The sequence below is a fragment of the Trichechus manatus genome, unplaced genomic scaffold, assembly GCF_000243295.1.
Source record: "Trichechus manatus latirostris isolate Lorelei unplaced genomic scaffold, TriManLat1.0 scaffold00086, whole genome shotgun sequence".
In the NCBI taxonomy this organism is placed as follows: Eukaryota; Metazoa; Chordata; class Mammalia; order Sirenia; family Trichechidae; genus Trichechus; species Trichechus manatus.
In genome coordinates, this window is record NW_004444022.1 from 2,264,092 (window position 1) to 2,290,140 (window position 26,049).

Here is a 26,049-nt window from a genome sequence, read left to right on the forward strand (position 1 = left end):
GTATTTTTTGTTGGAAAGAGACAACACACAGCCATGTGAATGAAGAGTTACCATTCAGTGCACCAAGGGCAGTGATAGAGGTAATCAGAGGGAACACAAAGAAAGGGCACTCGGGCCGGAATGGGGAAGACATAGACAAGAGGAGGTGGGAAGGTAGAAGGTTTCTAGGGGAAGAGCAACCTGTCCTGAAGGATAAATAAGACTGCCACAGGAAGAAGAGAAAGGAGAGCTCATGTTATTCTGGATAGAGAAATCAGTATGCACAAGGACACAAAGGCAAGAAACATAATGTATGCTCTCCAAATGCCACAGAGAAACATATAAGTGAAAATCCTTCCCAAAGGGTATAAAGTTAAGGATCAAGGCCTCCCTTTCCAGATCCCTGTCACTCTTCCCAGAATCTATTAGAAAACATAAATTAGAGACCTTCCTGCCACCTCAGTATTAGGACCAGCTCATCAGATTTGGGGGAGAGGTGTGCCACAAGCAGAGACACAAATCCATGAAGATAAAGTCAGACAAGGTGGTCTAATGTACAAGACACAGAAGGGAAGCTGACTCTATTCCATACAGCCCCACTGAGGCACAATCTTAGCCTAATGAATACTCCCCATTGTGTTCATTAGACCACAGACCTCAGTGGAACCATCCTCCAAACCTCAAGGGAGCCTAGTACAACCCACTTTCAGTCCATATGGAAAATCTGTCTATCTACAGATAGACCTGGAAGGATAACCAGACTAAGACCTCCCTGCACTCACACCCCATCACACAAAACAAAACAAAACACACACACACACAAAGAGGAAGTGAAAGCTTCCAGCACAGCAAGGCCCTGGGATGGGCTCCAGCCAAAGCTGGCTGGCTTCTGCAAAGGGTCAGGGATCCACTGATTTCACAAATTGTTTTGCCCTCTTGGGTAACGGTTCCTCTAAGCATTTTCTCCTCAGCACATTCTCCATTTTTCCCAACCCATAGTCATCCTGTCTATCTCGGGTCCCATATGCCTCTTTGCCCTTTCTTCCACTTTCTCATCCTGGAACTTTCAAGGCTCTCCAGAACTGAGGTTCCACTTCAGAAAGCAACAGACATACCCACATAGACTCCCAGACTGTTCCTCCCAACAGGCTTCAGCTGAAGGTACAGTGGGACTCACCACAAACTAGGCCAGTCATTGGCATCACTGTTCCAAGTATCAGTTTCCTTATATACATGTATATATAAAAAAAAAAAAAATTCAGTCCAGGGGACACAGTTACATATTAGAGGCAAAATCTAACTTCTTACTGTGAGGTGCCATTGTGTCAATTCTGACTCATAGCAACCCCATGTGACAGAGTAGAACTGCCCCATAGGGTTTTCTAGGCTGTAATCTTTATGGGAGCAGATCTCCAGGTCTTCCTCCTGTGGAGTCGCTGGGTTGGTTTGAACTACCAACTTTTGGTTAGGAGCCAAGCGCTTAACTGTTGTGCCACCAGGGCTCCTAACCCATTGCCGATGAGTCAGTTTTGATTCACAGCGACCCTATAGGACAGAACAGAACTGCCCCACAGGATTTCCAAGGAGTAGCTGGATACGAACTGCCGACCTTTCGGTTAGCAGCCGAGCTCTTAACCACTGCACCACCAAGGCTCCAAAACCTAACTAGGGTCCTAAAATTCTTTCATCTCAAATATTTAAAGAGAGAAAATACAATGAAAGAGATTCACGGGAAAAGGACATTAATCAAGCACTTTCAGTATGTCAGGCACCCTGCTAGGTATACTTTCACACTCATGAGCTCTTTTAATTCTTGTAAATCATGTTGAAGTAGGTATCATTATTATCCCCATTTCAAAGATGGGGAAACTGAGGTTCAGAAGTTAAATGTCTTACACAAGGTCATCCCTTCCAAAATCAAACCATTGCCGTCAAGTCAATTCCAACTCGCAGTAGAGTAGAACTGCCCCCATAGGGTTTCCTAGGCTGTAATCCTTAGGGGAGCAGATTGCCACATCTTTCTCCCATGGAGAACTGGTGGGTTCAAACCACCATTCTTTTAGTTAGCAGGAAGTGCTTAACCACTGTACTGCCAAGGCTCCTTACCCAAGGTCATACAGCTATAAATAATGGCTGAAAATGATTGTTATCATATGGCTACCACCGGCCTTTCCTTCAAGTCACCTTGAACAATGCTGACCAAACCCCTGCCCCCGTAAAAGTCATGGTAACACCTGAGGCAACTCTACTTGGAATGCTCGCCATTAACTTTCACCTTAAGACCGTTTAAGCCAAACTCACTCACTGACTACCCACAAATATGCTTCAGCCCTTAAGTAAGGGTCAGAATCATCTTGGCATATCGAGTCTACTACACTGCCGGGGGTGGGAGTGCAGGGCTTTGGGGGCCTTAGGGAAGAGGAGTGGAGGAGCAGCCCTGGTGAGTGCTGCTTATTCCCTGTGGCCTGGATGTCACCTCTGGTCAGGAATCTCAGTGGTTGAATCTCCCAGGTCTAGTAGCCTGGAGCGGGGTGGGCAAGTACAATCCTAGGTTTTTGGGCAAAGGGCAAGCACAGCAGAAGGGACAAGACAACATATTTCAGAGCAGATATGGGGCAACTCCTCTTGGAACTCTGACCTTTCCAGGAGAGTGACTCAGCCTTGGTACCACACTCCTTCCACTTCAGTATTCCCAAAGACTTGGTGTGAATGGGCATGGACTCTGAGTAGGCACGCACCCACATAAACAAACAGCTAAGATAGTGCAAAACCCAGAATGCTGGGTGTAAAGGCTACAAATGGAACTGGGAATGCCTCCATGACTGGGTAAGTTTTTCACTAGAGCTATATTCTATTATCACCCCCACAACTCCAAATGGTCTCAGTGTCTTACTCCAAAAGTACTCAGAATTTCCTCTCTTCCGATGTGGTCCCACAAGAACACAAAGGACACACCTTCACAAAAGGCCAGGCTTGATTTTAGGACATTCAGCAAAGCCAAGAATGGAGTGTGGGGGAAAGAACAGAAGTTGGCCCCAGATCCGCAATCCCCTGTTGAGTACAGCTTTGGCCTTTTGTGTTTATTTTCAAATCTCCCTAATTACTATCAACAGCAGCTGTATAATTATCAGATTGGGACCATCTGAGATGAAAAGCAACATCTTGCATAGGAAGAGTGAGCTAGAGGAAAGCATCTCTTATCAGGTCATCTCCACTCCAAGAAGGATATAATTTTAAATCTAACTCCAGGTGATGATGATGACCCCAAGTGTACAATAGTGGTTTGGATAATGGGTAACCAACATGGCTAAAAGAAGCCCAACCATAAATCAGGATTCAAAGGTCTACCATGTGCCTGGCTCAGGAAAAGAGATGACTATAAAAGAGTCACGTGTATATAAGAAATTGGTATACAAGAAATTGGTAGTCTAAAGCACAGACTACCAGGAGTTGGCAAACTGTTTCTATAAATATTTTAAGCTTTGTGGGCCACTTACAGTCTCTGTTGCATGTTCTTCTTTGTTTTTAACAATGCTTTTAAAAATGGAAAGCCTATTCTTACAATACTTACAAAAACTGGTTGCGCAGGCCAGTTTGCCAATTCCTGGGTTAGACCAAATATTCGCAGGCTGATGACTCCACTAACTCTCTGCAAAGCCTCAAACCTGGACTAACAACTCTCCTTACACTCTACTTTCTATAGAAAATGGGAAGCAAGGATCTTATCTGAAAGTTAGCCAAAGATAACTGGCCCACATAGTAGACAATCATACAGAGTAGCCTACTCCCTGCCTAGACAAAAGAAATGGTGAGAAGAAACAACCATTCAGGAGTGCCCACCTTCTACCTTCCCACTCTATGCCCTGACTCCTCACATCTACTCCTCCTATAGAACAAAAAAGAAAAACATGTATGTGTGAAAGCATGTGCACCCTAAAAGTCAACTACTGCTAGATATAAGGGGTGTCATAGATGGCCAGCCCTCAGATGTCACCCTTTCCACCCCCAGTCAGCTTCCAGATTATTCCTCCAGGAGACAGAGGGCATCTAGGAAATCTAATCTGACTCAAGAGAGGATAGAAGAAGAAATACCCTCAAACCAATTCAGCAACTACTGACCACCTTCTAAGTGCCAGGCATTGTACTGGGCACTGGGAGTACAGAGATTATAACAATCCCTTGCTTCAAGGGGCTCCCCATCTAGTAGGAAAAAATGTAATTCTTGAATCCCACAAAATGCTTCTAAAGCTCCCAGTTACCTTTCTTTCCAAAGACGAAGTTCCTTTGGAGGCTGAGGAGAGAAAAGAAACCAAGGTGCCTTCCTGTTACTGCCTGGTTGCTACGTTAAGCTCCTTCTTGTGCCCCTGAACTTGGGACAAAGTCTCCCTCCCTACTATAGCCAGTAACCAGTTGCCATCAAGTAGACTCCAACTCATGGCAACCCCATATGTGTCAGAATAGAACTGTGCTCCACAGGGTTTTCAATGACTTTTTTTGGACATAGACTGTCAGGCCTTTCTTTCAAGGCACCTCTGGGTAGACTCAAATGTCCAACCTTTCAGTTGGCAGCCAAGTACATTAACTATGTGCACCACCCAGGGATTCCTTCCTATCATAGAAGGAGCTTATTCTCTAATTGGGATGACACATATAAAACAGTGGGAAAACAATCAAAAACCACAGTGTCAGGACATGTGGGAGAGCTTGGTGTGCTCTGAAAGTATAGGAGCAACAGGGGCTGGCACTAAGAAAGTCTGCTCTATGGCTAGGCCCACTCCCTAATCAGGTGTGAAGTCTATCCTGCTGAAGCAGGAAGCAGAGAACAAACTGTCCTCAGTTCCCAAGTACCCTGCCTTAGACCCAGAGCAAGGTCCCAGCCCGGCACTTCCATATGGAGCTGAGGAGTGAAGTCATTGGGTCCTTGGGTCCTTACTCAGCAACTCCTTATAACGTTCCCACTAACTGAATGTCTTCATGCCCACAGCATTACTCATCTCCCATCCTGTCCTATTCTTCTGCCACTGGTCTTCACAAATCCACACAGTGAACTCACTCTCTAAAGAGAGCTGCTTACCTCCCTTGGGTCCAGTGAGTTACTGTGAACGCTATCCCTTCCTCCAGCACTTTTGCAGGATGATGGGGACTCAAGAGCTCCCATCTCATCCAGGCCCTCTGGCCAAGTTTAGGGGATACATGAATGAGCTGTCAGGGCCACCTTTACCTCCAGCTACTATAGTGGAGTATAAAGAGCCCTGGAAAAAAATCTCAGCTCAGTTCAGCTGTAGTTATGCTGGATTGGCATGGGTATAGGCCTCTCCTCTCTCAGGCTCAGTTTCCTCATATGTAACATGAAGAGAGTTCACTTAGAAATGTGGTTAGCTCCCTAGAGGAGCTCTTAAAAAATACTGATGACAAAAGCCTTAACCCAGACCAATTAATCAGAGTCTACATGTGCTTCCACAAACTGGCTAACACCAACTACATAGGCAAGCTAGGCTTCTCTAGGCAGGGAGCCTAGCTGTCCCCATGCAAAACTCAAATCCCTATTATAAGAAAGTCAGCTGTAACAGTTAACCCCTAGCTTCATTCTGGCCCCTAGGGCCACTAGGGTTATGAGTTCAAATCTTCCTCTTTTCCCAAACTGCTTCAAGTCCACGAGAAAAAAAAAATTAAAATGTACCAGCATTAGTAAATCACCCCCATGTGTTTTGACATCAAGTAAGCATTACAAATTTTCCTTCCGCTAAAGAACCAGACCTACCCACCATTATGAACTGGGTTTTTCCATTTGCCACATCTGGTCTCTATGGTCTACCTATAAGAACCTCGCATTTTACACAGAGGGGATAGTGAACAAGAGGAAGCCATTCTTCCTGCCTCTACAGCCTCTGGCTGCTTTAGTGACACATTCCCATCTGACAGTGTCACATTCCTTAGGGCTTAACAACTGCTTGTGACCAGGGACCGGTCAGGGACTATGCTAAACAATCTACTTCATGATGTCAGCCTACTGTCTGTTTCTGGTTTGTTCACTAAGAACTACTGTTCTGAAGCAACTCCTCCCTCTCACCCAGACGAGGGTTGGACAGACTCCTGCCACCACTGCCTGCCCACCCCCTCAGACACACCCAGTTACACTCCTGAACATTCCCAAGGCCCTTCTATGAAGGTCTCCTCTCTAAAAACCAGAACTAGCTGACCACTCCCCCCTCTCAGAGCTGATAAAATTGCTCATTTGACCCAATTCTTCACAGAACGAGACCATTTCTGGGATGTGTGTCACCATCCCCCTACCCAAGGCTGGGCAGATCAGCTTCCATTGTGGAGGAGTGTAACATTTCTGAATAAAGCACAGAATTTCAGAACAAGAATGACCCTCAGAGATTAGCCCAACTAACTCCTTATGGAACAGACAGGGGACTAAGGTCCAGAAAGGGCCAAAGGCTTGGCCAGGATTGCCCTGAGAAGCTAGTAGCAGAGCCCAGAATAAACCCCAGCTCTTTCACTCCAGAAGAGTGCTCTTTTCAGCTCAATTACTCCTCCTCTCACCAACAAGTTGGATCAATGTTCATGCTCCTGCCAAGGTACATTAGCTAGGTCTCAGTAGCTCCCAAATAATTCTCACTTGCTAACAAGCAACTCCTATGTGACCAGGAGCATGGCAAAGCCAAGTAAGTTATTGGCTCAACCAGGTGAAAAGCCCAACTGGCCTTGAAGGCAACGGTCTGACACTAACAAGAAGGGTGACATAGGAAGTCAGCTGCAAAACAAGAGTCAGGCTAGGCCCAGAGCAGGTAGAATATAAACAACATGACAGGTGGCCATCCCCACGCTGCCTCCAACTGCTAGAATTCTCTCTAAACTTCATTCTCGACTCCTGACCTTTTCGAGAGAGAGAGATTGAAGGGAGGTTAGGTAACTAGTGGAACAGGGGAAAGGGCCAAATGCTTAAACCTGAAACTTTCCTTTGAACCTCGGAACTCTGTCCTAACCATGACTGGAGCTTAAATCCAGGCCTTTATGAAACAACACTTGTCTCCCTTTTCCACACCCTACCCTGTGCATACATCCTAGAACCAAAGTCTTCTGTTTCTCACTCAAGCCCTGACTCATTTGCCGAGCAATTTTTGCAGTCACTTAACCTACATGACCTCGGTTTCCCCATATGAAAAAATGGTGACAATAATTCCTAACCTCCCAACTGGAGGGAGTTAATGAATATCAAGTTATAAAATAAAACCAAACCCATTGCTGTCGAGTCGATTCCGACTTATAGTGACCCTATAGGACAGGGTAGAACTGCCCCATAGGGCTTCCAGGGCTGAAATCTTTACAGAAGCAGACTACCACATCTTTCTCCCGTGGAGCAGCTGGTGGGTTCGAACCACTGACCTTTCGGTTAGCAGCCTAGCACTTAACCACTGTGCCACTAGAGCTCCTTAAATTATATAATACTAGTGATAAAAGGGCTTTGACAGCTACAGCGAAGATTACAAATGTAGAAAATTACCAGTGTTTGTGTTGGGAACCCTTTTATTTTGCTCAGACAAGGGGTCAGAAAAGTCAAGGATAGTGGGAAATAATTCCAAGGCAATGTTAGCCAACCTATAAAGGGATTCCTTCAATTCACACCTGACCGGGCTGTTTTAAATAGGAAACTACTTGGAAGCAGGAAGGTATGCCCTAAACTTATAACTTCCTCCCAGCTTCCTAACCCTAGAATTCGCTCTTTTTGGGTAGCTCAATAGACAAAAGGTTCCAGAGGAACTTGCCCAAAGAGACCCCTAAAACTCTTTCAATATTTTCCTCAGTCTTGGCCCTCCCTGCCAAAGGATGAATCTCAGTGGAGTACGGTAAAGGAAGACCTGCTCAAATCCTCTCTGAATTAACAGTCTGTGAGGGCACTCTCACACATAGTCTTCTCTACCTCCAAGATCTGAAGGGTCGCCTCCTTCCCAATCCCAGTTTCATAAATTTGCCACCCCTACGTGAGTTCACAGACTGGAGGGATAGTCAGCGAAGGAACAAATGATCTGGAAAGTAGAAGTCTTCCTTGCTCCACAGGGCAAAGTTTACCATTTTCCTTGTGGTTAAGGTCAGTTATCCACATCAACAGAAGAGTAATACCTTATGGATTATCCAGCAATAGCAATCTAATCACTTCACTTTTGAAAAAAATTTTGGGCATATTTACCAGGGCTCACATGGCTTAGGACAGCCAACAGGTAGCTGGGAGAAGAAAGTTTTGTTATGGATACTTGAGAGCCAATTATATGGCAATGCCTCATTAGTCCCAAATGATCTATAAATGAGCTGTTCCACAGAAGTGAATTTTTCCTGATAACTGAGGCTTACCCTTGTAAGGATCATAACCATTCTCAATGGTGAGCTGAAAAAGTCTTTCATTCACTGACACATTCTACTGCCTTTGTCAACAGTGGGTATTAAAAAGTGATTTAACAGAGACTTGTACACCAATGTCCATTACAGCACTATTCACAATAGCTAAAATGTGAAAACAACCTAAATGAGCATCAACAGATGAATGAATAAACAAAATGTGGTACATACATACAATGGAATACTACTCAGCCAGTAAGACAAATGAAGTCTTGATACATGCTACAATACAGATGAAGATTGAAGACATTATGCAGACTGAAATAAGTCAATCACAAAAAGACAAATATTGTATGACCTCACTCACACAAAAAGACAAGAAAATGCAAACGTATAGAGACCAAAGTTTATTAATGGTGACCAGGGGCAGGAGGGAGGGGGAAAGGGGAAGTTATTGCTTATGGAGTACTGAGTTTCCATTTACAGTGATGGAAAAATTGCATTGATTAAGAGTAGGGTTGCACAGCAGATTACTTAAGTGCTGTCAATAAGTTGTATACCTATAAAAAGTTGAATTGGCCAAAGTTGTGTGATAGCCATATTTACAAGAACGAAAAAAAAAAAAAAAGAGTAGCTTCTGAGGCTGCTTATGTGCAAACCAAACACCTCATAGGATTTGGTTCCTTGGTTTGGAGGTTTAGGGTCATGGCTTCATGAGACATTTCAATTAAATGGCCTAATAACGTGTTTAGCGCTTCTGTTCTACCTCCTAGTTCTTTGCATACTGCCTGGGGTCTTAAAAGCTTTGCAGGCAGCCATCCAAGGCACAGCATTTGCTCTCTGTTCGACCGGAGCAACAGAGGAAGAAGGAAAGTCAGGAATAGGAGGAGGAAATGGAAGGTGTGTCTAATTGCCTCCATGAACAACTGCCTTCTTTGCCATGAGACCAGAAAAACTAGACGGTGCCCATCTACCATTACTGAACATTTTGATCAAAGACTCTGTAGAAGAATCCTGATCAAAAGGGGGTGAATGTAGAACTGAATTTCAAATTCTCATGGACTCCAGAATTTCTGGAGCCTTGGAGGCTGGATGAACTCCTGAAACTATTACCCTGAGAAAATCTTTAAACTTTAAACCAAAAATATCTCCTAAAGTCTTCTTAAAACCAAACAATAGTTAAGCTTATCTAGTAAAAAATGTCTGCCTTGAGCATTATGCTCTTTTAAGAGCTATCTATATGGGATCAAAGTGACAACAGCAACTCAAAAGATTAGACAGAAACATTAGAGAGCAGTGAGTTTATGTTAATGGGTGAGGAACAACTCAGAAAAGGAGGGTGAGAATGGTTGTACCACTCAAAGGACATAGTCAATGTCACTGAATTGTACATGTAGTAACCATCGAATTGGTGTATGTTTTGCTATGCATATTCTCAACATCAAAATAAATAAAATTAAAAAAGTTATTTAAACTTCTATGAGCACCTGAATCCTGTATGCTTCATTTTCTACAGAGCTAACATTTGAGAGCTTTCCAATGTTACTTTGTCCAAGCTTCCCAACTCTGAGACTAGCATTATCACCCCCATTTTAACCAGTGAAGAATGAGAGGCTCAGGGAGATTAAGGGATTTTCCCAAGGTCACACAGCCAGAAAATGTTGAAATGCAGGTCTTACTACAAGCCTGGCCTACAATAAATGCCTGGAGATACTTTGGACCTAAACCTTATCAAGTAGCCAAAAAAATTCTTAAAATGTCATTCCCGTTCTGTTTTTGGAGTCTGATCTCAGAGCTTTGCTCTCTCCACCCCCACAAGGATTTAGAAAGCTCCAGTCACTCAGAGTCTGCAAACGGCTTCCTGTTTATCTGAAGGGGAAAGCAATAACGCCTGTAGTGGCCCTGCAGTGGCCTGCTGGCACGGACCAGCCAGGGTCATCCTCTGGTGGCTGAGGCCCCAGGATTAAAGGCTGGACAAGCAGGAGCCTCTGCTCCACCCACTGTAGAAGTCTGGGTACTAAGAAGACGAGAAGGGTGGGGCCTGCCACGAATAGGCAAAGGAAAGCTGAGCCAGCATTTCTGGTAATTCAACTTCTGCTCACTGGGCCTGGCTCCTTCAACATGATCAGTATCCTCAAGCTAGCAAGCTTCTAAGATCAGGACTGGTCATTGGGCTAGAATTTTTTTCAAAATATACTGTATATTTATTTGTATTTCACAACTGAGCACTCTGCAGAATTCCACTTTTCTGCCACCTGGACAAGATCCCTGGTGTGGGGGGGTGGGGGGTGGGGGGGAGTAGGATGGAAGGAGAGTTCTATTCCAGCGTTCTGATAATTAACTGGTCCTCCCACTGCTCTTCTTTGGGGAAGACTGGAAAAGGCATGTGCCTACCACCAACGTCTGCACATATACACTCACACAGCTTCTTTCCTTAACCTCAGACAGCTCCAGCAGCCAGAGGTCTTCTGGGGAGCAGGGTTCTCAGTCAGATACTGTCTAGAGTCAAACTACCCCAAACTGGCAAAACACAGAACAGGGAAGGGGTCACGTCAAACATAGGAAAGTGGCTTAACCTACTGCCAATCACTCCACTAAGATCATTGAGGTGCAGGTGAAATCACAGCAATCTCTAGATGTGGAGCCTACTGAGCCTGGAAAGGGAAGCAGCCTTCATCATGCTTCATCACAACAGAAGGGTCCTCAAATCGCACCTTCTCCAGAAAGCTTTCTCTCTCAGGCAGGCAAGCCTCTACAATGTCCCTTTTATTTTCCACTTGAAGATTGTGGGCCCTTTATTTGTACAGATTTTGTGTTCCACGCATTTGATAACTTGCTTATATGAGCCCATACAGACGTTAAAATCTGATTTGCTACGGGAAAATGGCCACCAGATAATAAGTGAAGAAAAACAAACTGCAGAACAGTACGGATTATACAATCCCATTTGTGTTAAGTGTGTATTTAACGTTTACATGCATAAATGCATTTTTTAAAAAAGAGTCTAAATTCACATACCTGCTAATGGAGGTTCTCTCTGGAGAGTAGAAGACTTAGTATTTTTCAGTGTTGTTTCATTCTTACACAAAATATGATCATAATGAAAAAAAATTCAGAATTGTAAACAAATAAAGTCTGTATTTAAGTCTTCCCCTCAAAAGACAGGCATTGTATCTGTTAACATTCCTTGAACAGTGTGTAGCTCAGCATTTCAAGGGCAAATGGAAAAAAAGTCCATTAAAGAAAAGGTGACCTTCAGAGGCTCTCAGTATTTTAGCTTCTAACCCTATCTAACCTATGCCTCCCAAACACTGGCCACATCTATTGCAGGTAGTGGGAAGAGTCCACCTATTGCCCTGAAAATGAGACTACTTTGACCAATACATGCCCAAATCTGCAGAGATATGCAGCTCTGGGCCCTAAAGCAGACTGGGTGGTGGTGGTGGTTGTAGCAACAGCAGCAACAACAGGAGTAAGAAGCTGCTGAGTGCCCCAACATGATGATCCTCAGGACTTGCCTGCTGTCCTCCCTGCTCTGTGCCTGGCTCTGCCTATCCCTGAGTGTAAGGGCCAATTCAATCCCTACACCTCAGGACACAGGCCTCTCGTGATTAGATTACACAATGCATCCCTGCCTGCTGGCCATGCCACAATGAGCAGTGCACATACAAAAAATGAAAAAACCGAGTAATGCTTCAAATATGTACTCTAGGGCCAAACTCTGGGCCTGCAATAGAAATGCTTGCATGGCTGCCTGTTAGAATCCACTAAGAATTTTGCTTCAAACATCCCCTGTATCATGTAAAGATTTGGGAAAAAGGAGTGGAAATTGGCTGTGAACAAGCTGGCTGCTCACAGGTAAACATGCTCTCCAAGATGCACAAGAGGGACAACTCTTCCGCATTCCCTGGCACTACTCAGCTCCATTCTGCCAAGGCCCAGCTGGGTCCACATTAGGCAATTCTAGGTAGGCTACTGGAGCTGTTGTTTGGCTCTCTGGTAGACCTAGCCAAAGGAGTCTGAGGAAGACAACTCAAACTTGATACTAGTAGCTATTAATTTATCTATTCAACAAATATTTATTGAGTACCTACTCCATGTCAGGCCCTGTGCTAGGTACTAGGGATGTAACTGGGAGTGGGAAATTAGCCCTGTTTTCACAAGGCTTAAACTCTACTAGGCTAGGCTAGTATAATGGAAAGAACATATTCCTAGGAGTTCTGCCCTGACTCACTATGTAACCTTAAGCAAGTCCCTTCCCCTTATTGGGTCTTGCGGCTGGCAAACAGATTATCCACAGACCCAGGTGATTTTCTTCCTTTATAAAACACAAGATCCTGGGGTACACTGGGGGTTTGCAAATGGCCAGAATAGCAGCAAGAAGCCACGGGTAGTATGTGAACTAAACAAAAAGCACACCAGATCAAGAATCTCCACCCAAACAAGTTGAATCTGAGGCTGGAGAGGGAGCTAGGATGGGGCCAGGTACCAAAGGTTCTTCATGAGCTATCTGCCCAAGAAAGACTTTCCCACCTGTTTTTCTAATAGTGCATGACAGGCGTGGGGCCAGAAGGCTTGAAAGGTGCCCAGTTTCACTGCAGCTTCTGTAAATATTTCCACTTCCATATGAAGCAATGTTAGGAAACCCTCTGCTCTAGTACCACTCATTTTATGCTAAAGAGATGAGGAGAAGGTGGCAGCTCCCTCTCCAGGCACTCATGGCCACTTTTGAGTAGGGCTATGCTGGGGTCAGTCAGAGCCATGCTGATCAGGTGAGTGAAGAGATGGGTTGGGCAAATCAGGCAAAATCTCAGCATACCTCCTACTAAAGGCACCAGGCTGTGAGGTACCTGTGGTAATGCTTGCTCCGAGAAACCATGGCATCTGGCATTCTAGGCTCTGAGGTTTGATAGGAAACACACATAGGATAGAACTTTAAGAGGCCAACTGGAGCAATAGTTCTGGGGTATCCTGAGCCCACCTTCCCTCACCAGTGCCCTGCACCTCACAGAGCACTTTCAGATGCATTAGCGCACTGAATCCTCACCATGAACCTATGCAGCAGGGTGCTGTTAGTTTTTCCATTTTATAGATGGGAAGATGAGATCTGGAATGGTTTAAGAAGTTTGCACTGGTGAGTCAAGGCCAGCTAGGCTCTCTCTTACACCCAGGCCTCTCCTCCCTTGAGGTACTAATGCCCCCTGCCCTTCTCTGAGTGGTACAAATGGTTAATGCACTCAGCTGTTAATGAAAAGTTGGAGGTACAAGTCCACCCAAAGGCACCTCAGAAGAAAAGCTTGGCAACCTATGTCTAAAAAATTATCCATTGAAAAAACTATGGAGCACAGTTCTACCCTGACACCCATGGGATCACCACGATTTGGAATTGACTCAATGGTAACTGGGTTTGTTTTCTTTTCCAAGATGTATTTTCTGTATTACTAATGCCTAGTATATCCTACCAGGTGCTCGGCCAACATTGTTGACTTGAAGGAATAGCTAAATCCCCTGCATCCATTGCTGCTTCTTCTCTCCCTCCATGTCTGTCACTGACTCTATGCTTTTCAAAGGCCTTCCCATCCCCAACCACTTCTACCTGGAGAACGGCCCCTTCTTGAGACAGGGCCAGGTAAAAGTTTTTAAATCTACAAGTTTACTAAAGGAGAAAGCCTGGGATCCCAGATGGCTGCAATACCACATGGTAAGTACCATAACAGAAGTTATTAGAAAGTACAGTGGGCACACAGAAGATGGTACAACTAATTCTGCCTGGCAGTATTAAAGAAAACTTCCAGTGGGGGTGACATGGAGTAGGGGGAGGTAAAGGACGAAGCCCCTGACATTTCAAGCTGAAAGAAAAAGCATATGCTGAAGCAGAAGACATAAGAGATATGGCTTACCTAGGGAACCCTGATCCCACAAAGCTACAGTATAGGCTATGAACAGGGACAAGTGGGAGCAGAGGCTGGAGAGGGTGGCAGGATGGGGCCAGCTACCAAAGGACCCTATACGCCATGCTAAGAGGTTTAGATTTTCTCTTGTTCACATTCTCTTCAGTGTTCTAAATACTGGCAGACGCTAGGAGTAATCTAAATGCCCACCAAAAGGAAACAGTCAATTATGGCAGAGTCATCACATGGAATTTTATAAAGCCATTAAAATGGTCATTTTTTTAGACTAAATACCATTTATCTAAGTTTTTAGTTATATGCTAAGTGGAGAAAAGAAGTAGTTTTTTGTTTTGTTTTTTTTAACAGACACTCTGATTGCACCATGGAGAAATAAAGTGCATATATATATATGACAATAAACACACACAAATAATAACTGCTATGTTAAAATGGTGAGTTTATGTAAGATTTCTCCCTCTATTTTCTAAACTTTGTCATACGCCATGTTGGATTTTACAAAAAGGTGAACTATAAAAATTTTTAAAAACACTTTTCCATTTGGCTTCGCTTTCCTTCTCCCCTTCTCCCTTCTCTGCCTGCTTGCTTACCTTCCCTCACCAACAGACATTTTGATATACCACCTGCAACTGGCATCCTTAAAACCCATGGGAGACCACTAGGAAGAAGGAGTGGCTGCCAACAAGGCAGCTGCTCCCAGCAGACAAGTTCCAATGTGACCAAGAGGCCATTCCAGCTCAACACTGGGGAAGAATCTTCCTCCCCACAGTATTGCCTGGTTCTACTCAGCTAAAACTTCTCTGGTTAAACTGCCCTAAAAACTTGTTCTTAAAGGAAGGAAGACAGATGCCAAAAATACTTCCGTCTTGCCTTCTCTTCCAGGGGGCTCAAGACAGATAAGGATTCTTTTCATGGCCAACTCCTAGATGGCTGACATACCCCTGGGGCCTGAGGTCCACAAGCAAACATTGTACAAAATGTCAGTAAGAAGGAAGACGGGGAGAAAGAAGAAGGGTGAAAACAGATCCAGACAAGGGTACATCATCCCCAGGGAGTTATTTATGCCCCATGAGCCCAGCAGGTCCTCACAGGAAATTCAGAAATCTCTCTCCCCTGATCTACAGGCCAATTAGAAACTCCTCCCCTTCACTCTACCCCAGTCCACATCACCTAGCTCTCCCCACCCAAGGACAATATATACAGCAGTGACTCAGACAGAGGAAGGGGAAGGGGAGCTTAGCAATTTAAGACTCAGCCAAAAGCAATTTCATAGCCCTAAGGAGAGGGGTGTTGTGTGGGAAGGAGGTAGAGGAAGTCAAACCTTATTTGCATTCATTTTTAGTTTGTTTCTTGGTCTTCCCCTTCCCTGCTTGAACAACAACCAATCTAAGGGTCTTCTATTCTTCCTGGAGTCACCAATGACCAAAAATAGTCAGCAACTGTAGTCTGCAAGCTAGACTCCAAGGCCCCACCCAAGGTACTCAGTCAACGGTTGTCTCTTCAAGCCAGGATCCCCAAAGCAAGCTCTTTGGTAGGCAGAGACAATACCTCCAGAGCAGAGCTTACTACAGTAGAGGGGGTTGCTTAAACACTGATAGTTGGGGAGCAAAAGATACCCCAATGCCATTGTTAAGGTAAGAGGACAACTTCTCCCAACAGTCACTGCTCACTGTTCTGTTACATTCTTTCCAAGAACCCTTTACTGTCCTCTTAAAACCAGTTGATATCAAGTCGATTCCAACTTATGGTGACCCCATGTGTGTCAGAATAGAACCGTGCTCCATAAAGTTTCAGTGGCTGATTTTTTGGAAGTAGATTGCCAGGTCTTTCTTCAAAGGTGCCTCCGGATGGACTCAAACCTCCAACCTTTTGGTTAAGAGCCAAGCACATTAACTGTTTACACCACCCAGCAACTCTTCCTTAATGTCAGAAAAAGCCAATGTGCCCATTTTACAGATAAGAAAACTAGGACCCATAAAAGTGAATTGCCAAGGTCACACAGGCAAGAGACCAAAACCAGGTATCCTAATTCAGTCCACTATTCTTTATATTGTACCATTTCTACTCAAAAGCATCTTTAAAAAATCACCCAGAGAAGTGTCCCTAGCTGTTGAGTATCAAGAGTTCAGTTCTTCTAACCTAGTGTTAGGCAGCTCAGGACTGGGGAGGGAAGGCAGAGGTACGTTGGAATCAGCCCATTCAGGAAAGCCAAGTGAGAAGGCTGGGCATACAAAAGGCACCCACAAAGAACTGGACTTATCAACTGGAAAGCTTTACCTACTCCAGGGGAATAGTTTCAGATGCTAAGAGCCCAGCCCCACCACACCCCTACACTCTGAGTCTTTTCAGTCCAAGCAAGACAATTCCCAGGCTGTCAGAGATCTAGGTAAAAACCTAGAAGGGGGTGATCATGCAGGGTCAAGAGGGCAAAGAGAGATAAGAAAGCAGGGTGAAGAAATCACAGTTATTCCAGAGCTCTCCCATCGTCCTCTCTCCTCCCCAACTTCTTCCCCCATCAAAGGGCCTCACCTCCAACTCTAAACAAACCCTAAACAAGGAGAAAAGAAAAGTTTGTATAAACCTAAGGAAGGACTTCCCTGTACCAAAGGAGAGCAGGGCAGTCGTTTGGGGGGAGGGGATAGTTGAGGGGGGAGAAAATAGCCAAATAAGGCAGACTTGACTGGTAGGGAATCATCAGGAAAGGTTCCAGAAGCTGACGTCATAGGGAGGAAGCCTTTAGTCATCGGTTTCCTCTGGCAACTGGCCTAAGGACAGGAGGTAAACTCCCAGTCCTAGGAGAAAGGTAACCAGGCTAGATTTTTCCCCAGGCCCACCTCAGGCTCTGCTGGGGAAGCTCTGCAAATACACAAAGCAGAGAGGTACAGTGCAGCCCTGAAGCAAAATGGTGGAAGTACCTGCAAAGCACATGCTAGCTTCACCATGGCTCAATCGCCAAGGGAAGTGGAGAACTTAAGGAAGGGGTCTTTGCTCTACTCCGTTTATGTATTTCTGATATTGCTGATATTTTCATGTTAGAGAAAAGAAAATTGAAAGGCAAAGAGCTTAAGCAACTCTTGTTCTCAGAATTTCTGCGGGCTAGTCAATCACAATAGGGTTGCCATGAGTCAGAATCAGCTCAAACGCAACAGGTTTGGTTTTTTGGTTTAATCAGTCTCCTAGGAGTATCTGCAAAGATGTTTGGAGAGGAGTTTAACTCACTTAAAACCCTGAAGTTAGCAAAATTTGTGCTACTTAACTAATGACACCCAAACTGGTTGTTATCTTGACCTCCACCCTCTAACTCCATACAACAGATTAGTCAACCCCAGTTACAGATTACAACAAGTAAGTGCCTCTCCGTGTACTTCATCTACCTCTAGGCTGAGATTTCTGAAAAAGTATGGGGTGGGGGGTGGTGGTGGTGGACAGCACAGATTAGACCAAGACAGTAAGATCAGGAACCTTATCTAAAAACACTTAAGAAAAACAAGATTTGATTCTACCCAGGTATCTAAGGGAGGCCAGGACTAAAGAGAAGAAAGGGAATGTTGACCAAGCCTGATAGGTATGCTTTGTGCCCCTTTCACAGGCCCTGGCTCCTGTCACCTCCCAAATATACACCCAGGAAAGGATTTCTCAGAATTATATTTTATTTTGTATAACAGAATGCTCACATCTCATCTCTTCTTTCGTTATACCTTGATCGATATCCTGACCACACAAAGTATCTACCTAATATCAAATTCTCACAAGGTAGAAGGGTCACCAGAGATGGGAAGAAACTTCAACCTTCAAAGTTACCAATCACAGAAGCTGCCTGGCAAAACAGTATGGCTGCACAAGCACAGAAACATTAACTAAGCCAGTGGCCTAGGAGCTATGTCAACTCTTACATTATGCCACAAACCCATTGTGACGAACATCAGATCTGGTGTCTGTCATTGGGCACAGCCAAAGGGCTATGCTTTGTAAGTTGCCCAGAAGGCCCTTACCCCAAGTTCAAGGTCCAGACGCTGAGCTGAGCCCCAGCCAGAAAATGCCACACTCCTCAACCTGTCACAATCACACCTAAGAAACCCTCCTCCCACACATACCCTTTTCCAAATACCTGAAGCAAACTGATCTCATAGCAAAGCCACTAGGAGAACTAAAAGCTGTTTCTAGGCTGCCGTGCTAAAGAGAGTCATCATCAAGCTTTATTCCTTGGTTTAGTTCATATGGAAACATGAAGAAAGAAGCCTCTCACATACCCACTTGGACAACAAAGACAATAGCAGTTTTTAGTTAATTCACCTAATTCTGGGAAGCTCAAGGTACAGTCTCCTCCACAGACCCCTTCAGAAGTTTGTGCCAAATATGAAAGGACTATTGGCTCCAACTATCCCTAGAAAAAGCAACTTGATGTGTGTTCACATCTACTTCTCTGTGGCTTCCCTGAAACAATCAGCACTTCAAGCCTTCCCTCATTTTACACACGTTCACTTTCAAGAGAGCAACTTGTTTATGCCTACATACCAACCATATCACTCTCTCACCTGAAATGATCACTGTCCCAAGTGTACCCATCCTTCAAGGCTCTGTTCACATCCCGTTAAACCTCCTTTCTCTCAAAACCTATATAAAATGCCATCTGAAGCATATCTTTTTCTCAAACTGTTAACTGAGTTAGCTCTAAATCTCCAAGTAAATAGGAGATCTTTGAAGGTAGCGATTATATCCTTCATTTATTTATTTATATCCCTTACAGTAAATAGTAACCACTCAACAAATAGTGGGAATGTAGCTGCTTGCCTTCTTTCTTACCCTCCCACCTAGCACAGGGTTGGGCATATAGTAGTTCAAGAGATCATTACAATAACTAACATTTGTATAGTACATATTAAATGCTAGGCACCGTTCTAATCACTTTACATGCATCACCTCATTTAATCCTCATAACAACCCTATGAGATAGGTACTATTATTATCCCCACTTTACAGTTGAGGAAAATGCAGCACAGAAGTTAAGCAAATTGCCCAAGGCCATAAAATTAGTTGGTTGCAGAGCTGGGATCTGAACCCAGGCAGTCTGGTTCCAGAGTCACCACTACTCTATATTATCTTTTTGTGAAGGCCTGACCAAGTCCTTTTTTGGCTAGCTACCTGCCCTGGAAAAGGTCCCTGGGTGGCGCAAGCAGTTTGCGCTCAAAAGGTTGGCAGTACTAACCAAAACGTTGGTGATTCAAACCCACCCAGCAGCTCAACAGAAGAAAGGTCTGATGATCATCTTCCATAAAGATTACAGCCAAGAAAACCTTACGGAGCTCACTTCTACTCTGTAACTCATGAGGTTACCATGAATCAGAAATGATGCCATGGCAATGGGTTTTGTTTTCATTTTTTACCTGCTGCAGGCTTGGCCTACAAGCACCTAGAGGCGAGTGGTTAAGGGTTGAAGCCAGGAGACACCAGTCTGTATTCAAATGGCTGTTTATGGCAGCAAATGCTGTCACCAAATTGGAAAGGCAAGTACCATAATGTTCTCCTAACTCAAAGGGCAGGTCAAGCTGGAGCACTGAGTCAAAATACAAGGTCAGAGCTCAAAATTAAAAAGGACAACAAGAAAGTGGGGAATTTGGGTGGAGGGGCAGGAAGAGAAAAAAAAGTCATTCTGAGGCCCCAGAAGAACTGAGTCACCGACTCACTGAAACCTGCTACAGCAGAAGCTATTTAGGGGAACTCCATTGCAGCCATCTTGTTAATGTAATCACCACAGAGTCAATTCCCTGGAAGTCTGCATGCCCTGGGTAAAGAGTCATTCATCCAAGGCAGTTATGTCCAGTGGGAGGGCACTAACTTGGGACTAGGAAAGCCTAGTTCTACTGTCAATGCTATTACCAACTTTATGCAACCCCAAACAAGTTTCCTAACCCCTCTGGCTATGTATAAGGAGAAAAATTTACTCTCTTCCATAAAGAATATTAGGGCAATGAGGCCTGGTCTCAAGCAGGAAAATGTAGCTAGTCACCTCTCCCCATCTCCATTCAGCCCACACATCTGTCTTCCACCACCCTTCACAGCCAAAGCAGAACACGTACCTTCTTGGGAAGTGCTACAAAGAGCCCCCACGGCATGATCAGAGCCTGAACCATCTCCATATAAGGCAGCCCCTGAGGTCAACTCTACACACTCAAAAGGGCTTGCTCTTCCCATGCCCATAATTACACCATGGTCAAGTCACCCCAGCACAGAGGGATAAAACACTGAGTCCTCCGCAATGAGTGCCATTTAGAAGGCAGGTATTTAGTTCCTCCCCTACACTGGGGCCAGACAACTTGGATTTTAGTCCTAGCTCTATCATCAGTCCACTCCTGAAGAAAGGACTTGCCTAAAGGCTCACTTCATTTAGATCACTTTTCTGAGGACAAGAAAGATGATCTTCTTACCCCTTTCACGGGTAATGGGACAGTTTACCCACCTACATTTTCCACCTCTCAGATTTCTTGGGAAGTTGCTTTCCCACTTTCAGTGTGTGCTGCCACCAGGCAGGGACCTGTATAATTGTTTGAAACTGAAGAAATGGGCGTGTGCCGCAAATTACTGTTTTTACAGGGTACTATATTAGGTGGTGCATCCTGGAGGTGTGATTGTGTGAAACTTTTGCCTCTTTTGGCTTTTTCACAGCAAGATAAGCCTTGTAAGTATATTTCCAGGTTCCTGTGTGTTATTTGGAAGTTGTGTTTCTCATACCACCATCCTATCCCCAGAGTTCAGAGGGACATATGTATCTCACATAATCGCACATAACCTACCCCCGTAGTGTGGAGGAACATGTGTGTTCCCACATAATATTATTAAAAATTCATTAGCTACCAAAAATTCAGACACACTCAATGATTCAGCATGCAGTCCATTAATGAAAAAACAAAAAATTACAGGTGGAAAATAATTCATATATGGAAAAGTTAGATGGAAAGAGAAGATAAATTCTCAGTTCAGTCTTACTTTCCATTTCCCAACACTCACCTTTCAAATTAATGGAGTCCTGAGCTAACCCTCCAAGTGATAGCTCCTGCATCGCAAATTAGAGCTTGGAATCGAAGTTTTTCAGCTCTATGAAGCATGAAACAGGAGGAGGGATGAACAGAAAAACTAGTCAATCATGACAAGACCACCCCCTTCACTTGACCAATAGACGGTCCAAAAGACCACCTTCGTACTTTTGTTGTTGTTGTTGTCTGTTTATTTGAGGCAGAAAGTAGGGTGGGGCAGTGGGAAGAGAAGACTGTATGTTGGAAGAGAAGCACATGATAAATTCAGTTCTGTCTTTGAAAGATCAGAAACTGGCTGTTCCCAACCTATAATGACACCAATCTGCAGTGACTCTGGTCATGATAGGCCAAACCTTGGTGGTGTTGGTAGCCAGCTCCTCTCCCCTCTGGGGACCCTGAGTCCAGAAATCCCAGTGAGTGGAGGGACTCAGACAGATCATCACCAAGCAACACTATTAGAACAGAGTTCAGAATAATTATAGCCATCATCTCATCTCATCCAGAAATAATTAGATTTGGAGGAAGGGGGATAGACCAGATGACCTCTGATAACCTTTCCAGCTCCACCATTCAGTAAAGCAATCTCCTGAGAGGATGTGGCCAGGGAGAAGTAAGAATAACACTCTTAAAACAAGCTATTGTTACAGGCAACTAGAGAATAGTGGAAAGTTAGCAGAATAGGGGTCAACATCTGCCACAGACTCACTGAGCAACCTTCTCCTCTCTAAGCCTAACGTGAGAGAGTATAGATTAGTTGGTGCCTTCAAGAGTCCCACAGGCCCTCTGCTCCACCAGCTCCTCTCTGCTCAGAGGTTATGTTCAAGGATAAGCCTAAAGAAAATCTCCAAAATGGTCCCGGCACTTTCTCTGTCATCTATACTTTCACAAAGGGTCAAGTAGGCTGGAGAATCAAAGAAGTGGAGATGAAGCATCCAAACAGTCTTTCTCACACACGACTTCCATTTCTGATCCCTTGTCCCACCCTGAAGGCTGCAGGCAGGACTGGTTCAAGGGTTAACAGTATGAGATTCTGTCTCCTATTCACCAAGTGCCACTTTAGTGCCACTCGAGTGGCTCAAGCAATGCTAGGAATGGGAGGAGAATAAACAGTCCACATAGCCCCTGTTAAAATTTAGCTGAAAGCAGACCCAGAAACCTTCAAATACTTCAAGGAGCTGGGCTCTATGTTTGCTCACATGGACAGTCCCAGAAAATGACCACTTGAACACTTTTCCCCTGACCTGTTAAGCTAGGGCTGAAAACCCAACAAACTGAAGAGGTTTTACCAAGACTGAACCTCTTACTAAGATCTAGATTCAAGTCCTAACTTTGACACTAACATGCTACGTAACTCTAGGTCAGTCCCTTCTTATCTGTGGGTCTCAGTTTCTCCATTATACAACAAGAGAGTTGGACTTGATAGTTGTATAGTCTTTTCAACTCTGACATTTAATAAATCCTAAAGAGGGAAACAAAAAACTCAAGAACATCTCAAAATTTCAAAACAACCTCTTTTTAGGGAATCCAAGACAGCCCCAAAACCTTTGTGAGCTTAAAAAAAAAAAACAAATTTACAGCGGGTAGGAAGAGGGGAAGACCTTTTCTATAACTGTCTAATCATCACCATAAAGTTAATAAGCTTCTCCATTCTGGCTACTAAAGCAGACTGAGGAAACTGACAGCCAGAAGCAGAGTTCACAAACGGGTGGGTTAGGGGAGAGCATGTTTTAACAGATTTAAGAAAGGCTGGGCAGATTAGGGGAGCCCTGGTGGCACAGTGGGTAAGAGCTCGGCTGCTAACCAAAAGGTCAGAAGTTCTAATCCACCAGCTGCTCCTTGGAAACCCTGTGGGGCAGTTCAACTCTGTCCTATAGGGTTGCTATGAGTTGCAATCGACTCGATGGCCACAGGTTTGGTTTTCTGGGTTTTTTTTTTTTTTTTGGTTTGGGCAGACTAGGACAGACAATTGGCTGTAAAAGTGAGACCAACCCTGGATAGACTGTAGACATGGTTCATATGAATGACTGAGTTTGATTTTCCACTACTCTTCCCTATCTGTCATACTCCAGAAATAGCCTAAAACACACCAATGAAGAAGGGGTGGAGAATAGGGAATTTTTGCCCTTTCATTAAAGTTATTAGCCGGTATGCACTGGACTAGGGTGTGCCCCTGGAAGCCCCAGCATTGGGATGAGGAATGAGAAAAGTAACAGGAGACACCTTGTGACGCTCCCAACTTTACCAGGAGACTACACAAATTCTAACTTTGGTCACTGCCCAAATTACCAACTTCCTTTTATCTCAGGACCATAAAGGCCTGAAAACAGGGGGCAATTTGCTTTGGGCAAGACAGAGGACTCACTTCAAGAACCCAATCAATGAGTCAGTGTAGGGGGTCGATAGATAGTCTCTCAGGTCCCTGAAAGGTTAAGATTCTATAGTCTTAACGGGCATGCTTAGGAGTTGTTTCTCCTAAAAGTTGACCAATCTTTGAGCCGAACAGCATGGAAAATTCTTGTGTTTCCAGTAACAAAATTCAGCCCTCTCCTTCAATATGATCCAAGTTTCAGTTAGCCTGCATAAAAATACCTTCAGTATTCAGGTATCTTCAATACCCTGGGAGTGACCCCATACTCCAGTCTCTCTCCATACCCATGAGGAAGTATCACCATGTTGTCTTCTTTGCCACTTTTGACTAAGATGGGATGGTTGAGGCAACTCTGAGGCAACTTCCAGGCCCATCAAGTTCTGTTTAAGGGTGGCATAGCTCAGAATTAAGAAGGAAAGATGTCACTAGGGAAGAGAAGTCATGGGGCAGACTATTCCCAGAGATCCACCCAACTGTTTAGTCAAAGCCACACCTTAAGAGGATACAAGGAGTCAACCACAGAGAGGTAGGCCCAAAGAGGCTCCTGGAAGAATCTTTATAATCCTGTGTGTTGGCAAAGACAGTGTTCCCCCCACCCCTCTAAAACTATTCTCTCACTTGTCGGGGGAGGGGTGTTAGGAAGAAAGTGTGGGAAAGCCTCAGCAATTTAAGAGATGGTGAAAACCCATACTTGCTGAAAACTTGGTGTTTCTGAAGGGCAGGGTTCTGGAAAGGCAAGAAAGACTTGGCAATGAGGCTGGAACACAGCAACGTGGCAACCAAAGCTCAGTATACACCCAAAGAACTAGACCCCACAGTCTGCTTTTCCCATCTCTGGGGCCCTCAGCCCTTCTCAAGGCTACTAGCCACTATTTCCGCTCTACAAGGCTTTGGCAGTCCTAGAGAGAGGGGTCAGGAGCTCTCTGCATAGCCTAACAAACTGCTTTTACTAAGGAACTCAAGCCAGGGTGGCGACCAGGCCTGCCAGACAAGGGAAAGGCCCCAGCAGCCATTTGGCATGACTTGCACAAAAGCAAGCAGGGCTCAGTAGTCAGGCATACCCCTCCCCAACCCCTCCCTCCAGGGCATCCGGGGCCCCCCTAGGCCCTACTCCCAGAAGGCGTCTGCTCTTCACATAACAGCCTGTGGGGTGGAGACCAGATCCCAGAGGCAACACCACTCTAAAAAGGTGTGGCCCCACAGGAGAGAACTCACACCTCACAGAATGTCCAGAAGGCACTCACAGGATGCTCCTAAGGGGATAGGAAAGGAGAAGGAGGCATTAAGTAATAGGAAGACAGGAATTTGGCTGGTGGGGAGGAGGGAGAAACCAGTCCTCTCCCCCAGAAAGTGGGGCAGTTCTCTCCCCAGACTGGTTCCTAGGGAAGTGTTGGTGCTTTTGGGTAAAAGAGAGCAGCCTCTATGAGTTCCTCCACAACTCTTTCCTCCTCTCCTGGTGGGAAACATTTGGAGCTGCCTAGGGAGGCTGTGGGAAAGGTGAGAGAGGGTGCAGGATATGCCCTGAGTAGCTCCCTCCTTTTTCCCTCCTCTATTCCCACGCTCCTCCAGGACAATAGCAGCCTTGCCCCAGACCGGCGCCAATTCCTGGGCTGAGAGAAGTGTTCCCCTCCATACCAGAGTCCTCTCTGTAGCCACAAACCAAATGGGGCAGAGGGAGACCCCGGACCCACAACGAAGTCTTCTTCACTGCTGCATCACCGATGCAGGGACCTGGAACCTGGGAAAGAGGCCGATCCCGTCCTGCCCACACTTCTAGCCCAGGGACCCTCTCACCCAAAGGGCACGCCAGACAAGGACCCCACTCCCGCCCCCTCCCCACCCCGGCTTAGGTCGCGGTGTTTCGGGGGGGCGAGTGTCTGGCCAAGCTCTTGGCCATCAGCAAGAGACCACAGGGGCCAGCTAGAGCCCCCGGGGCCGGCGGCACCCACCCCTGGCACTCACCGTCTTGGGCATGGTGGTGGATAAAGCGGCAGAGTTGGCAAAGTTTGGCTGGGAGCTGTCGGGCAGCGCTGGGCACGCAGTACACACAGCTCGGGCTCGGGGGCCAGGGGCTCGGACTGGGTCCCTCTCTAGCGTCAGGGCGATTGCTCAGCTTCCTGCTAACGGGCCACGACTTCACAAACCCCACCCAGGAAAGAGCCGCCCCCGTCGCGCCGCCGGCTCCATTATGTGGCCCGGCTTCCGCGCCGCTCCCCCGCCCTCGCGCCCGCCTCCCCAAGAGCCGCTGGCCTCGCCCCACCCAACCCAGCCCTGCCCAGCCAGGCCACACTGGCCACGTGGTAGGCGGGCAATGCCCGAGCAACCCAAAAGGAGCTCCCATCCCCTCCCCAGGCCCACCCTGCTCCTTCCCCACCCACCTCACAGCCCCTAGCCCTTTTCGTCAGGCCATCCAGCCCCACCC

The 26,049-nt window shown here is 45.5% G+C and overlaps 1 protein-coding gene across 1 annotated transcript in view; it reads right to left on the reverse strand.

Annotated features, from left to right (window-relative positions):
• The window catches only part of MSN (moesin), a 67,676-nt gene extending 41,910 nt beyond the window's left edge, over positions 1 to 25,766 (reverse strand). Inside the window, exon 1 of the mRNA XM_004381522.2 lies at positions 25,590 to 25,766. Within this exon, the coding sequence (XP_004381579.1) occupies positions 25,590 to 25,601 (12 nt within the window). The 5' untranslated portion in view covers positions 25,602 to 25,766. The remainder of the gene's footprint in view (positions 1 to 25,589) is intronic.
• Positions 25,767 to 26,049: the final 283 nt, after the last annotated feature.